Source organism: Cenococcum geophilum (assembly GCF_001692895.1).
Source record: "Cenococcum geophilum 1.58 unplaced genomic scaffold K441scaffold_21, whole genome shotgun sequence".
NCBI classification, from domain to species: Eukaryota; Fungi; Ascomycota; class Dothideomycetes; order Gloniales; family Gloniaceae; genus Cenococcum; species Cenococcum geophilum.
In genome coordinates, this window is record NW_027137579.1 from 1,157,529 (window position 1) to 1,170,760 (window position 13,232).

The 13,232-nt window shown below is 48.1% G+C and overlaps 5 protein-coding genes across 5 annotated transcripts in view; 3 read left to right on the forward strand and 2 right to left on the reverse strand.

Annotated features, from left to right (window-relative positions):
* Window positions 1-659: 659 nt before the first annotated feature.
* K441DRAFT_659872 (transmembrane emp24 domain-containing protein 2 precursor) lies at window positions 660-1,792 on the reverse strand. Its single transcript, XM_067648609.1, has 4 exons — window positions 1,579-1,792; window positions 1,306-1,513; window positions 1,067-1,254; window positions 660-1,012 (listed from the first exon to the last, which is right to left on the reverse strand). Exons 1-4 carry the CDS (start codon window positions 1,774-1,776, stop codon window positions 995-997), a joined length of 612 nt encoding a protein of 203 aa, XP_067504041.1. The 5' UTR covers window positions 1,777-1,792; the 3' UTR covers window positions 660-994.
* Window positions 1,793-2,617: 825 nt separating this feature from the next.
* On the forward strand, window positions 2,618-4,031 carry K441DRAFT_677399 (uncharacterized protein; the record flags this gene model as incomplete). The annotated part of the gene is made up of 3 exons (XM_067651060.1): window positions 2,618-2,731; window positions 3,246-3,782; window positions 3,843-4,031. 3 exons carry the CDS (start codon window positions 2,618-2,620, stop codon window positions 4,029-4,031), a joined length of 840 nt encoding a protein of 279 aa, XP_067504042.1.
* A 491-nt stretch (window positions 4,032-4,522) lies between these two features.
* On the reverse strand, window positions 4,523-6,846 carry K441DRAFT_677400 (glycoside hydrolase family 13 protein; the record flags this gene model as incomplete). Its single annotated transcript, XM_067651061.1, has 7 exons — window positions 4,523-5,057; window positions 5,145-5,584; window positions 5,643-6,104; window positions 6,310-6,482; window positions 6,523-6,546; window positions 6,606-6,699; window positions 6,769-6,846. 7 exons carry the CDS (start codon window positions 6,844-6,846, stop codon window positions 4,523-4,525), a joined length of 1,806 nt encoding a protein of 601 aa, XP_067504043.1.
* Window positions 6,847-7,480: 634 nt separating this feature from the next.
* Window positions 7,481-9,206, forward strand: K441DRAFT_112954 (uncharacterized protein). The gene has a single exon (XM_067639971.1). It carries the CDS (start codon window positions 7,777-7,779, stop codon window positions 9,064-9,066), a length of 1,290 nt encoding a protein of 429 aa, XP_067504044.1. The 5' UTR covers window positions 7,481-7,776; the 3' UTR covers window positions 9,067-9,206.
* Window positions 9,207-9,726: 520 nt separating this feature from the next.
* The window catches only part of K441DRAFT_705564 (WD40 repeat-like protein), a gene marked incomplete at its 3' end in the record, with an annotated part of 4,423 nt that continues 917 nt past the window's right edge, over window positions 9,727-13,232 (forward strand). The window contains exons 1-6 of the mRNA XM_067653604.1: window positions 9,727-10,488; window positions 10,629-11,471; window positions 11,562-12,209; window positions 12,265-12,661; window positions 12,756-13,138; window positions 13,172-13,201. Of these exons, the coding sequence (XP_067504045.1) occupies window positions 10,081-10,488; window positions 10,629-11,471; window positions 11,562-12,209; window positions 12,265-12,661; window positions 12,756-13,138; window positions 13,172-13,201 (2,709 nt within the window). The 5' untranslated portion in view covers window positions 9,727-10,080. The remainder of the gene's footprint in view (window positions 10,489-10,628; window positions 11,472-11,561; window positions 12,210-12,264; window positions 12,662-12,755; window positions 13,139-13,171; window positions 13,202-13,232) is intronic.

Below are 13,232 nucleotides of genomic sequence, written 5' to 3' on the forward strand. Positions count from 1 at the left end.
CGTTTTGACGCACTAAACCATGCCCTCGTCTTTCCACTTCTCGATTATGCCTTTCAAAGGGGGTTCGTATGTCACCCAGTTCATCTCCGAATAAGCGTCATTGCTGTGGATATATAGGCCAATGGATGTGGTGTCGTGCAGGTAAGCCTCTGGCATGTATAGGAAGTAGAAGACGTTGCCGCCCTCGAGGTAGCTCTGCGTAGTGTGGCAATGGGTGTCAAAGGTGATGTCGGTGTGTTGGAGGTTGGCAAGTACCCAGTCTTGTGCACGGAGCTAGAAACCATTAAGCCAGGTATTGCAGCAGGTGTAGAGGCGGATTTCTTCGTGATAATCATTGTATGTGTCGGGGATTGAACCACTCTCATCGTAGACGTAGTTATGTGGTGAAACAATAGTGTTGTTATTGATCGCAGGCTGATAGGATGAGTACCCTGGTGAGTTTGAATGATATCTATCTCTCGGTATCTGTGATTTCTGTTCTGAAGGTTGTGAGGGAAGGGAAGTAAGATTTGTTCCTTGGTTAGTTACAGTGGTTACGCCTCCCACCTTGACCTGTGCGGGAGGATTATATAATGGAAGCATACTTGGCTGAACGCTGAGACATTTTTAGACCTATATCGTAGGCTGCTGTAAGGGTCAGTGTAACTTTAAGAACTTAATGAGGGTGGTGATTTATATAGATAGAAAATGACACCGCCATTCAGATACGGAGTCACGCGTGAATGATAACAATCACCAACGTAGGAATGCGTCAGGCGCATGTGATCATAAATTACAAACGTGCCTAGAAGTCATTTTATGAAGGCGAATCTGCGCGGATAGTTCTTAAATGTGATACTTTCTGAATTCCGCTCTCTGGAATAGAAGCGCCGGGTTTAATATCATGACACCAGTGTCCAGCAACCCCAGTAATGTTTTCCGCCCTGACGACGAACATGCTACCAACGCCTCAATAAGATGATAATTGAATGCAAAGCCCAGTCTAATATGTCATTCATACAACCCGCTTAACCTAAACAAAACTGTCAGCATTATTTTTAGGACAGATTTAAATTACATGTCTTACCTCGAAAAACCTCTTCAACCACCAGACCTGGAAAACACCCTCTGCCAGTAAAACCAAAAGCTGGAAAATGCTCCACCATTTAACACGTGCGTTCGTGCTCTCTGCAGTATTTCTATGGGTCCGTTCTCGTACAATGATGTATCCTTGCTCGTCCTTGACCTGCGCGACTAGCTCCGAAAGTTGACGAACTAGCAACGCTATCAGCCCGAATTCAAGCTGTTCAAAATTGATCTACGAACCTTCTTTGTCTAACGGGTCTTGCGGTGCTTCCGATTCGGGTACGTAGACAATACCATGCACGTTGAACGAGACCTCCTTAGTGTTCGCGGACCAATGTTCATTACTGAAGCAATACGTATATCGCCCATCCATGCCTGCGACGAAAGAGTGGTCGCCGGAGGATACACCGCGCTCGTGGGTTTGGTAGGCATTCGCGGGGTTTTGGATCTTCATTAGAACATGCAATTAGCGATCCGTCGAGGCCGAATATTTCAGAGACAGAGTTAATATACCCAGAAGTCAAGCTCCAAATTCCCACTTCCACCAAACTCCCGATCGCCGACCTGGAACGTGACAGTCATCTTGTCATCCTTATGCAGTTGCTCGTGGAAACATTCTCGTGAATGCGCCTTCATCTGAATGTTGTGGGCGGAGGAGAGACCCAGCAGGCCACTCGCGGCTGCAATAATTGCAACAGCAGAGAGCAGCATCTTAAAATGATATCTGTCTGCCTCGGTGTTTATGACTGAAAGCGTGAATAATTTCTTGGTGTCTTCCAGGAGTTCGAGATGCCAGTTGTTTAATCGGAGAAACCTCGGCCCGTGCGGCTTCGAGCTCCATTGATTTCGAGATCACCTCTAAACTACTCACAATACGTGGAGGCCCATATACTAGGAGATATCAATGGGTGAATGGCATAACCTTTCTTCGAAATGCCTAGAAAAATTCTAACTACACACTATGCCGGCCTAATTTTGACCGTTTACGCCTGTTGCCAATGAATGATATATCCATCTAGTGACCAGTTCGTGTCTCCTAAAACCATCCTTCGTGTTTTTGTCAAAAATAGAAATTTCATAGGGATGGTTTTCCGATGTTCATGTTGTTACAACAAGTCAGTTTAAAGTCCCCATAGAGTTGATCTCACCCAGGGAACGTGCAGTTGTCGAGCTTTTGACGGAGGCTTCAGTGCCTTAGCACGATTCTGAAAACACTAATTCTTTTCCCGTAATTCATTTGCAAACACGATCGTTCGTATGAGCACCATCGGAATAGATTGTTAAATGGGTATTTTCTGTCCGCCCTATAACCGAAGCTCATGCCCAGGAAAATAATCATTACAATCTTGCTTAACCGAGTGTCTCAAATGAACCCGATGATATGCGGACTCTTCTGATCGACTCATCGACATCCGTGAAAGTCACTACACGTGCTCAGCACCACGGGAGACTGCCAATTGCTTTCCTGTCAAATCCGGCCTAATCTATTTGCAGACGAACATCCTCCAATCATCTACTCTCACCCTCATAATTCTCAAATAAATATTTCATGATGGCTTCACGCAACGACGCTCCTCGGAAGATTTCAAGGGCGTCGCTTCTTGCTTATGCGGCCGGTTCCAAGTCAATATATTCAAAACCACTGGCTTCGAAGTCAGCCCCCGCTGTGAGTCTAGGGTTTCTTTCTTCCTTGAATACAAACTACCAGATATTTTTGGGTTGCATTTCACAATACGCCAGCTCTCCTATTATCTCCGGAAGAACATGGTGACATTCAATCTTTCAACTCTGCAGAAGAAGTCTCATCTGCATTCCCGCATTCCCGCATTCCCATGTCAGGAAGATGGAATTTTTGGAACAATTTCTTCGGTCTATAAAGGCTTGTGAAAACCGCACCATTGGAAAGTATCCCACACGTATCTGCGGCACTTTTTATTTCCAGTCCATAGCATCCTCTTTTCGGAAGATATTTGTCAACGATACTCGAAAATTGAAGCACTTGCAGCTACGCTAGCAACGTCACCCATCTTTAAAAGAGCTCTAAACGAGCGCAGTTCCACACTCACCTATCAAAGTCAACCGGTTGCTCAAAGAAGTTGTCAGCCCAGATTTCACTAGGATTTCACTATTGACTCATCACATCCATACAGACACTCATAGGTAATTAATCTCTTTTCCAGAAACCCGTCACCTCGAAATCCTCCAAACCAGCCGAAACCACCCAGCCAGCCAATCCCCCCACTGAGACCGCCAAAGAACCAGCAAAAAAGCCTGCAGAAGAGCCTGTAAAAGACCCTACCCCGCCTCCCGTTCCTGTCGAAGCCCCAAATCCGACAGCCGATGACGAGCAGACTTTCACCAAGGCCCAAGACGACGTGTTGCTGAAGCTAAAGCTGGAAGAAAGCAGGTCATGGAAAGAGATCGGCATCGCGCTGGGTAAGCCGCACTGGGTGATCAAGAACCGGTTCAAAGAGATCAAGCCAGCCGAGGAGGTTGCTGTGCCACCGAAGGACGGTGGCGTGAGTAAGGCGAATATGAGCAAACCGAAGGATAAGGGCAAGGATAAAGGGAATAAGGGCTGGAAGGGGAAGCAGCAAGACCCTAGGCCAGTGGAAGAGGTTGAAGAAGTGGAGGAAGAGCCTGCGGTGGTGGAGGTGGCGCAGGAGAGCGGAGATTTGGTAGAATTGGTGGAGGATGACATATTCAGTGCGGATGAGGTATGTGACTGATTCTCGCTCATATTTCTAGCGCCGTGTCTTCCTACAATTAGCTCCCAGTCCTTGGATTCCCGCCAAGCATTTGTCATAGCTTCATTTACTAATTGCGTAAGTTCTAGCTCATCCTTCTCAGCCGCCTCCTCCACCGCGATCAAAGAGATATCTGGCCTCGTATCGCCTCTGCTTTTTTCGATAAAACTGGTCGAAAAATACACCCACTTGATATCAAGGAGAAACTCACCGGAGTAGTGGAAACTGAGAAGTAGCCCATTCAACTACCCTTTGACCTCTCATATCATGCTCGAGAATCTCACTAGTCCTTTTAGGGAACTAAATGAGGGTACAGTTAGAGTTAGGAATCTTTATTTCCGGATTGGTGAGTCTGGTGGGATGGCCCTGCTTGCTTTAGCGGCGGGAATTCCTTTAGAAAGGTTATCATTTTGGACCACAGTGGCATTGCGATCAGCATAGTAACTTCTCTGTAAGGTCATCACAGACGTAGCTTCTGAATTTCGGTAGGCAATTCTTACCTCTGGAGGATTTTGCGGGGGTATCCTTTGCAGCTAACTTAGAGTGAAAACCTGGTGGGCCAAAATTCTATTCTATATCTATCCCTAAAAGGGAGTTCATCTCATTAATGTCGTTACTGATTTTCTTGGAGTTATTCTGTCATGATGGGTTCATTTATTTAGCTGGCCTTCATTGTTGTACTCGTTACCTTTTAATACCTTGACGTCCGCCTACTCACAAATCCCAAGCAACCCCTCCCAAGGCCTGAGCCCCAGTGCTCCGCTCTTCGCCTTATCCCCTAAGCTACTCTCATCGTAATTCCCCATGACCCACTTATTCACTTTCAGCTCCCCCAAGCCCTCCCACTTCACCGTCTCACCCGAGAAATTGAGCACCACGACCCAAGTGTTCTTGGTGTTGAATCTCTTGTATGCAAATATCAGCTCATGTGTTTCGTCCACCAACTGGAAATCCCCATAAATGAGAACGCTCTTGTACTCCTTGCGATTCGCCAATGCTTTTTTCCAAAATGCGTGGACGGACAGTTCGTTAGGGGATTTAGAAGGTGCAAGCTGAGCTGCAGCATTTACTGTCTTATAGTCATCGTTGACACGCATCCAGGGCGTTGCAGATGGAGACGTGAAACCCGCGTGCGGAGAGGAATCCCATTGAACAGGCGTGCGGGCGTTGTCACGAGCTTTGCGTTGAAGGAGCTTGCGAGCTTCGGCCATTTTGGATGCGTCATTAGGATACATTTCTTTATACCTGTAGACAGGAAAAGAAAGGTCAGGGTTATCTGTAATAGAATGTATACGGAAGACCTGAAAAGTTGCAAGAGGAACTTATACGTACTTCTTAAAGAGATTAACACTCTCAATATCCTTATACTCTTCCGGTCCCCAACTCGGAGGTACATTGCGCATGCCGAGTTCCTCTCCTTGGTAGACGTATAATGTTCCAGATAGCGTTGTCTCCATCATGCTCAACAACTTCGCTCCCATCTCCCTCCACTCATCGCTATCGTCGCAATATCGTGTTACGCTTCGCGGCTGATCATGGTTCTCGCAGAAAATCGAGTTCCACCCATCTCGCTCGATCATCAGGCGCTGGAGCCGGTTTACAATATTTTTCATGTCTCGTGCATTGAATGGGTATAGCGAGTATTTAAAATTGTCGGGCTCGTTGTCGATGTCGACGAAATCAAATGCGAAGATCATATGAAGCGATTCGGATTGCGTACCTACAACACGTATGATTTCATCTTCGTCGCGGACAAATGGCATTTCCCCAACCTGAATGGGTGTGTTAGAATTTTTGGCTTCTTAGTTCGTCGCCGGGCCTTTTGCTTACCGTGATTGTGTCATACTTATTCAGCACCTCTTTCCGCAGCCCTCTAAGATATTCATGCATCCGAGGACCGTTAGCAAAGTATTTGTCGGCCGGCTGATACGTATGTGATGGCACGGTAATATCGGCATCAGGGAACGTCTGGACTTTAGAGATGAGGTTGATAACATCCATGCGGAAACCCGAGGCGCCCCGGTCAAGCCAGAAACGTAAAATGTCGTGTACTGCTGAGCGCACAGCTGGATTCTCCCAGTTGAGATCTGGCTGTCCTGGCGTGAAAAGGGACAAGTAGTATTCTTGAGTAGTCTCATCCCAAGTCCAGGCAGAATTGGCTTCACCAAGGATTTGAGCCCAGTTATTGGGCGGTTGTCGGTTGCCATCTGCATCGAATTTAGGTTTCTTCCAAATGTACCAGTCACGCTTGGGCGACGTAATTGATGAGCGAGATTCTAGAAACCAGGCGTGCTATAACATTATCAGTATGAAACCAGCAGCGGATGCATGTAACGGCAGAGAGAACGCATAGTGCATTCAGAAAATGTCGGGAGAAATATAAGCCAATGCAATGACTGAAGAATACTAGGAAGGGTTTTGAGAGGTGAACCCTCATATTTGGAAATTGCAAAGGTCGCGACTGTTGCCGAAATCGAGGAGCTAAGAAATGGCTAACCTGGTCTGATGTATGATTAACCACCAGATCCATCATCAACTTCATCCCTCTACTCTTCATTTCCTTGATTAAATGATCTACGTCTGCAAGAGTGCCGTACATCGGATCAATATCTTCGTAATCGGAAATGTCATAGCCCATGTCAACCTTTGGGCTTTTGTAGACTGGCTCATCTTTAATTCCATTTCGTGTTCGAGGTAATAGTAAACCCACTTGGAGAGAGCCATATTACATCAACTGATTTGAGTTAGCAAAGCTGTTATCTCTGTAAGATGGGTAGGTATCAGATTTCATACCTCCCAGATCTTTGAGATAGTCGAGTTTCTTCATAATGCCGGGAATGTCTCCCCAGCCATCACCATTTGTATCAAGGAACGATGCGGGATAGATCTAAGAACAAGCTTTAAGGTCCAAGGATCCAGTCGTGCTGTTCTGACGCAAAGCTTAAATGGGAATTACCTGGTAAACCACACACTCTTTCCACCAACGATGTTTCTTCAAGCCACTTGATACGCGTCTTAGTGGTTGGGCAGACATCTGGACAATAAACTCCAAAAGCTACAATCGTGTCCAGTCGAAAAATCTATTGAGATTTCAACAGACGTCATCTTTCTTGGTTGGGAAGACGGAGCAGCGGACAAAACATGTTCCACCGCAGGACGTCATGGTCAGTATTATGTAGCGGTTTTAGTTTTTAACCTCACAAAATATCCGGCGAGCAACTTAGCGCAGAAGGTGCTTCTATATTCCATATTCTGAATTCTTAGTGAACATTTCCTCCGATGAAATGAAAAAGCCCATGTTGTACGTGCCTGGCCAGTATGCACGTGCGCGTAGTGCACGTACCAACGATCCACCCATCCCATAAATCAGACCCCCGGGGGGCCGTTGGTACGTGCACTACGCGCACGGGCGGGCACACTGCTCCTTGTTAACCAACTAAATCTCCCCGAGAAATGAGCCTAATCTTTAAAAGATCTATTCTGGAATAAAGCAATTAATCCGGAATAAAGCCGCTAAAAGCGATACACGATTTATTCCTCTCTAAGGACGATCTGTTCCGGAATGAGACAGAAATATTCCGGAACGGGCGGTGTACCGGTATTGGGCAGAACACCGCCTTGGCCTGCAGTACATAAGGAGCTAGGTAGGCAGGTACCAGGGAGCTTCCCGCGCTGTGCCTCATTGCGCGTGAGTCGTTCCAGGAATTAGGGTTGAATTAGGCAACAGGCGGCGCAGCAGTTCACCTTTACCCCGCCTTAAAAACCCAGCGCACCCTCTTTCCAGCCCTTGAACGTTACGGTAGAAGTAAGACAACCCTTCTCGGATCCGCGTGTCTCTTGGTCTATTACTCTTCATTCCCACTATCCACACCGCCCCTGCTTCGTCACAGGCAGCCACTCCGGGAGTCAGATCGTTGCACCCAACGCCACCACATTATAGCTTCGACATCATTTCGGAGAGGAGATGCCTTGCAATGTGGAGTCCAGTGACGGCTCAGGCTGCCTTAGCTGTAAGGCAGCTGGCACAATAAAGTCCTGCAGAGTATACAGGAAACCTGTTCAACCACTTGCATTCGATCTACTGGGAAAAGTCAAAGTGCGGTTACAGGAGTCATCTCCACTCTTCTCGATCCTGCCCAAAGAACTTCGAGACATCATCTACGAATATGCGCTTACGGATGATAACAACCATCCTAATCAAGACCAGCCAGTCCGACGAGAATGGAAATACACTCTCCCGAAACCAAACATTGCGTTCAACTTGCTCTTGACTTGCCGAGCAGCCTACCTTGAAGCCTACCAGCTAGCATACATTCTCAATCCCGTCATAATCCATGGGATACGCACATCTCCGAATACTGATATTGCGACGCCTAAAGTTTTGAAGCTCGCGCCGTGGCAATTTGCTCTTATACAATCCCTTGAAATCAGCATGCAGCAGACACAACTAGAGGGCTCTGCATTCAGGAACTATGCTCCGGCTTATAAAGCAGCCGAGCGTCATCGAGGAGCTATAGTCCTGGCCCAATACTTCAATCGTGCGCAGCTTCAAGCTTCCGATGCAATGCCCGCTTTCGACCTGTTCGGACTCAAGCAGAAGGATCAAGCTGAAACGACTAAATCCCTGGAAAACTCTCTCGATAACCCAGCGCTTCCTAATCAGCCCATGACAGCCCGTCCTCTGGTCAAATTGACAATTCGGATGAGCCGTACGGACTGGTGGACTTGGACTGATGCCCCCACCAACATTCGAAGCCAGCTTGGCTTAGACCCGAGCATCGGCGACGGCAGCGCGCGCAACCGCCCCACCACTGCAGTCATGCTTCAATTGGCTGAAGACCGAAGACGAGGACCGTGGAGAGGTTATACTGACCCTCTTTGTTGGGGCAATACCATTTCCAAATTTCAAAGCCTGAAAGAATTCACCCTGGTCCTTGAAACCTTCGCTGCGAAGAAGTCCCAGCTTGACAACGTGGTCCAGTCTGCAAAGACATGGAAGTTTCCAATGGGCGAACACCACGAACTTAAATACGCTGGGAAGGTTGAATCGTCAACTTGGAGGCTGTGCGCTTCGCATGACAAACGTGGTAGCTCTCAGGCCTTTAGCTATCGTAGTGGGAGAATTCCTTGGAGAGAACCCCAGGATATACAGGTTCCGGACGGACAAGCTGTTGGCTTGGGCTCTCCTTCTGTAAAACCTGACCCCAATGAGTTCGAAGTTAGAATTATTAGATGGAAGCGGGTGCAAAAGTAAAAAGACGTTCTTGAAACTGCGTTCTATTATGACAGTATTTATTCTCTATAGGAGTTATTTAACCTTCGCGACCTCACCTATCCTGTATGATACGTATATAACTTTTTCTACCATTCATTCCCAACAGTATTGCAACCTTAACTATTATTCCATCTGCGTAAATAATTTAAGAGGCTTTTGCAATTCTCTTGCTACAGGTCTGCAGTCTGCCTAAACCTCAAAGTCCCCCACTCCGCACTGTCATTATCGGCATTCACTGGATTCGTTGTTTCCATACCCATGGATTGGATGAGCTCCTTGGTGTATGGCTTTTTCAATCGAACAATTAATTCGAATGAAATAGCGCTTGCCAGCGGGGAGGCAGTCACTACTTCAGAGCAGGAAGAATTGCGAAAGAAGCATTATGCGACGTCGCTTCCTAGTAAAATCTCTAAAATGAAGATAAATTTGGTATAGTGTGTAGACTCAGCATATACGTAGTATATGCTAAGTCTATACACTGCATATGCGGGGATATTTTAATAACTTAAATTATTAATTTTATCATGGCATATGCCCCACATATGCCACGCATATAACTTATAATTTTTATTTATTAAATACTTTAAATTCTATAAAATAAAATAAAATTGTTTTGTATATGCACTGTATATGCATAAAGCTCAGCGGGGTCAGAAGTTGAGCGTGGTCTGAAAGGTTCTGACCCCGTTCAACTTTCTGACCTTGCCGAGCTGTGAGCCCGCCACTTTGCTCTTTGTAAAACAACTGGTTGCGCACCGCGCCTTCAGCTCATGATGCATCCCCGCTCCTCTCTTCTACGCCATTTCGGCACCCACAACACTCGGCATGTACATAATGTATGTTATGGTAATTTGGGCCATATATTTCAACATTATTATGATACTCTAACTGACATGCTTTAAGTGATTAGGTGCCCTATACTACCGCCGTAACGCTGGTCCTCAACCGTCTAGCCCCGCTCTTGACCCTGGTACCTTGTCAATACTTCGCATAATGGATGGTCTGTCGGGGGCAGCAAGCGCCATCGCTGTGGTCGACCTATCCGCTAAAATCGCCTCGCTTTGTTTCCAGTACTTAGTCGCTGTTAAGAATGCCAAGGAAGATATTGAACGCCTTCAAGGGAAGGTTGATGGTATCAAAGATATTGTCGGAGGAATTAAACAGCTGTTAGATGGGCGGGACAAAACGCGACTTTCGGTCACTTACAAATTATTGGACTCGCTTAAGGATTGTCTTCTGCTGCTAGAAAAGCTAAAAATACAGCTGGATCCGGGGAAAACTCGCAAGGTTATGAGCTGGTTTGGAGTGCGAGCTTTGAAATGGCCTTTTACAAGCAAGGAGGTGAAAAAGATTGTTGGTAGTCTTGAAAAATACGAGCAGACTTTCTCTTTAGCACTCCAAGTCGATCAAACGTAAGCCTTACATGTTCGTCTTGTTGTAGATGAGGATAACTTCTAATCTTATGGGCCAGTGGCGTTCTGATCGACCTCGATCAGAAGCTAGATCACTCAAATATTAAGGCTGATGCTGTCTATCGAAAGGTAGATCTGACGGACCAGAACGCTGATTTAGCCAAACTGCCCACCGCAAAAGGAACCTCCTTTGATTCGCATGATGAGGAACACAATGCGAGATGTCTTGAGGAGACAAGAGTTGAGCTGCGGCGTCATATTATAAAATGGGTAGAAGACCCCGATGGCAAATGTATATTCTGGCTGAGTGGTATGGCTGGCACCGGGAAGTCCACGATCGCTCGGACTGTAGCCCAGTCCTTTGCAAATTGGGATGTGCTAGGAGCCAGCTTTTTCTTTAAGAGAGGGGAGGGCGATCGCGGCAGCGCGACGAGATTCTTTACCACTATCGCAACACAATTAATATCCTGTATGCCGGAGCTAACACCTAGCATAAGAAAAGCGATCCATGCTGACCCTGCCATTTCCGAAAAGGCTCTTAAAGATCAGTTCGAGAAGCTTGTCCTTTATCCGCTGTCTGGAATGAAGCGAGCTTCTCCGCATACCACCTTAGTACTAGTCGTTGTAATCGATGCGTTAGACGAGTGTGAGCGAGAAGAGGATATACGAGCAATCCTTCAGCTTCTAGCACAGGCTAAGGACGTAAAGCCGATACGTCTGCGGGTATTTGTGACAAGCAGGCCAGAGCTACCAATCCGCCTCGGTTTTCAGCAAATGGCAGGAGCAATATATCAGGATTTCCTTCTTCATGAAATACCCAAGGCGACGGTTGAACACGACATCTCCGCTTTCTTAACGCACGAGTTAACCAGGATACGAGTCGACCGCCGGCTACCTGTTGACTGGCCTGGAGAAGCGAATATCCGTGTTCTTACTGAGATGGCGATTCCACTTTTTATCTTCGCAGCGACTGTGTGTCGATTTGTTGGAGATCCAAGATGGGACCCGAAGAAGCGGTTGATCACGATTCTTGAACATTAAACAGCAAGCTAAGCGTCGAAGTTTGACAAAACGTATCTTCCGATCCTAGACCAGCTACTTGTTGACCAAGACGAGACAGAGAAAGAAAGGCTGGCCAAAGAGTTTCGAGAAGTAGTCGGGGCAATCGTTGTCCTTGCTAGTCCTCTCTCAGTTACTTCTCTCGCGAATCTCCTCGGCATTCCAGAAGATGAGATTGCTTACAGGCTAGACTTGCTGCATTCTGTTCTCAGTGTCCCTGCAAATCGGGCTACTCCTGTGAGACTTCTACATCTTTCTTTCCGAGACTTCCTTCTCGATCCCCGAAAGCGGGGAAAGAGTCTATTTTGGATAGATAAGAGAGATGTGCATGAGATGTTGGCCAACAAGTGTCTTGAGCTACTGTCAAGATCGAAGCATCTTAAGCAGGACATCTGCGATCTACAGAGGCCCGGAACGCGACGAAGCAAGGTCGACAGTAAAGCTGTTGGACATGCTCTACCGCCAGACGTTCAATATGCATGTCGCTACTGGGTCTACCGCTTAGAGCACAGCAAGACTACAATTTGTGATGGGGATCGGGTTCATGTGTTTCTTTATGAGCGTCTGCTCTATTGGCTTGAAGCCTTAAGTCTTATAGGAAACGTAATCGAGAGCATCTCGATGATGGATATACTGCAGTTAATTTTAGAGGTAAGTATGACCACTAATAATGCACTGATTGCTCACTAATACAAATGTAACACAGGCTAAAGGAAGCACGCAGCTATTCAACTTCCTTCATGATGCGAAACGATTTATCCTTAAGAATAGGTCAATAATCGAGGACGCGCCTCTTCAGCTGTATTCATCGGCATTGATTTTTGCGCCAGAGAGGAGTATCGTCAGAGACACGTTTAAGGACCAGATACCAAGATGGATATGCAGGCATCCTAAAGTGCAGAGGGACTGGAGTGCTTTATTGCAAACGCTCGAGGGCCACACGGGGGAGGTCAGCGCCGTGGCCTTCTCGCCGGACGGCCAGCTGGTGGCGTCGGCGTCGGAGGATCACACGGTCAGGCTCTGGAACTCGGCGACGGGGGCGGCCCGCAGCACGCTCGAGGGCCACACGAGGTGGGTTAGCGCCGTGGCCTTCTCGCCGGACGGTCAGCTGGTAGCGTCGGGCGTCGGAGGACCGCACGATTAGGCTCTGGGACTCGGCGACGGGGGCCGGCCGCAGCACGCTCGAGGGCCACACAGGGTGGGTTAGCGCCGTGGCCTTCTCACCGGACGGCCAGCTAGTGTCGTCGGCATCGGAGGACCACACGGTCAGGCTCTGGGACCCGGCGACGGGGGCAGCCCGCAGCACGCTTGAGGGCCACACGGGGTTGGTCAGGGCCGTGGCCTTCTCGCCGGACGGCCAGCTGATGGCGTCGGCGTCGTACGACGGCACGGTCAGGCTCTGGGACTCGGCGACGGGGGCGGCCCGCAGCACACTCAAGGGCCATACGAATGCGGTCAGCGCCGTGACCCTCTCGCCGGACGGCCAGCTGGTGGCGTCGGCGTCGTCGGACCAAACGGTCAGGCTCTGGGACTCGGCGACGGGGGCAGCCCGCAGCACGCTCAAGGGCCACACAGGGTGGGTCAGCGCCGTGGCCTTCTCGCCGGACGGCCAGCTGGTGGCGTCGGCGTCGTACGACAGCACGGTTAGGCTCTGGGACTCGGTGACGGGGGCGG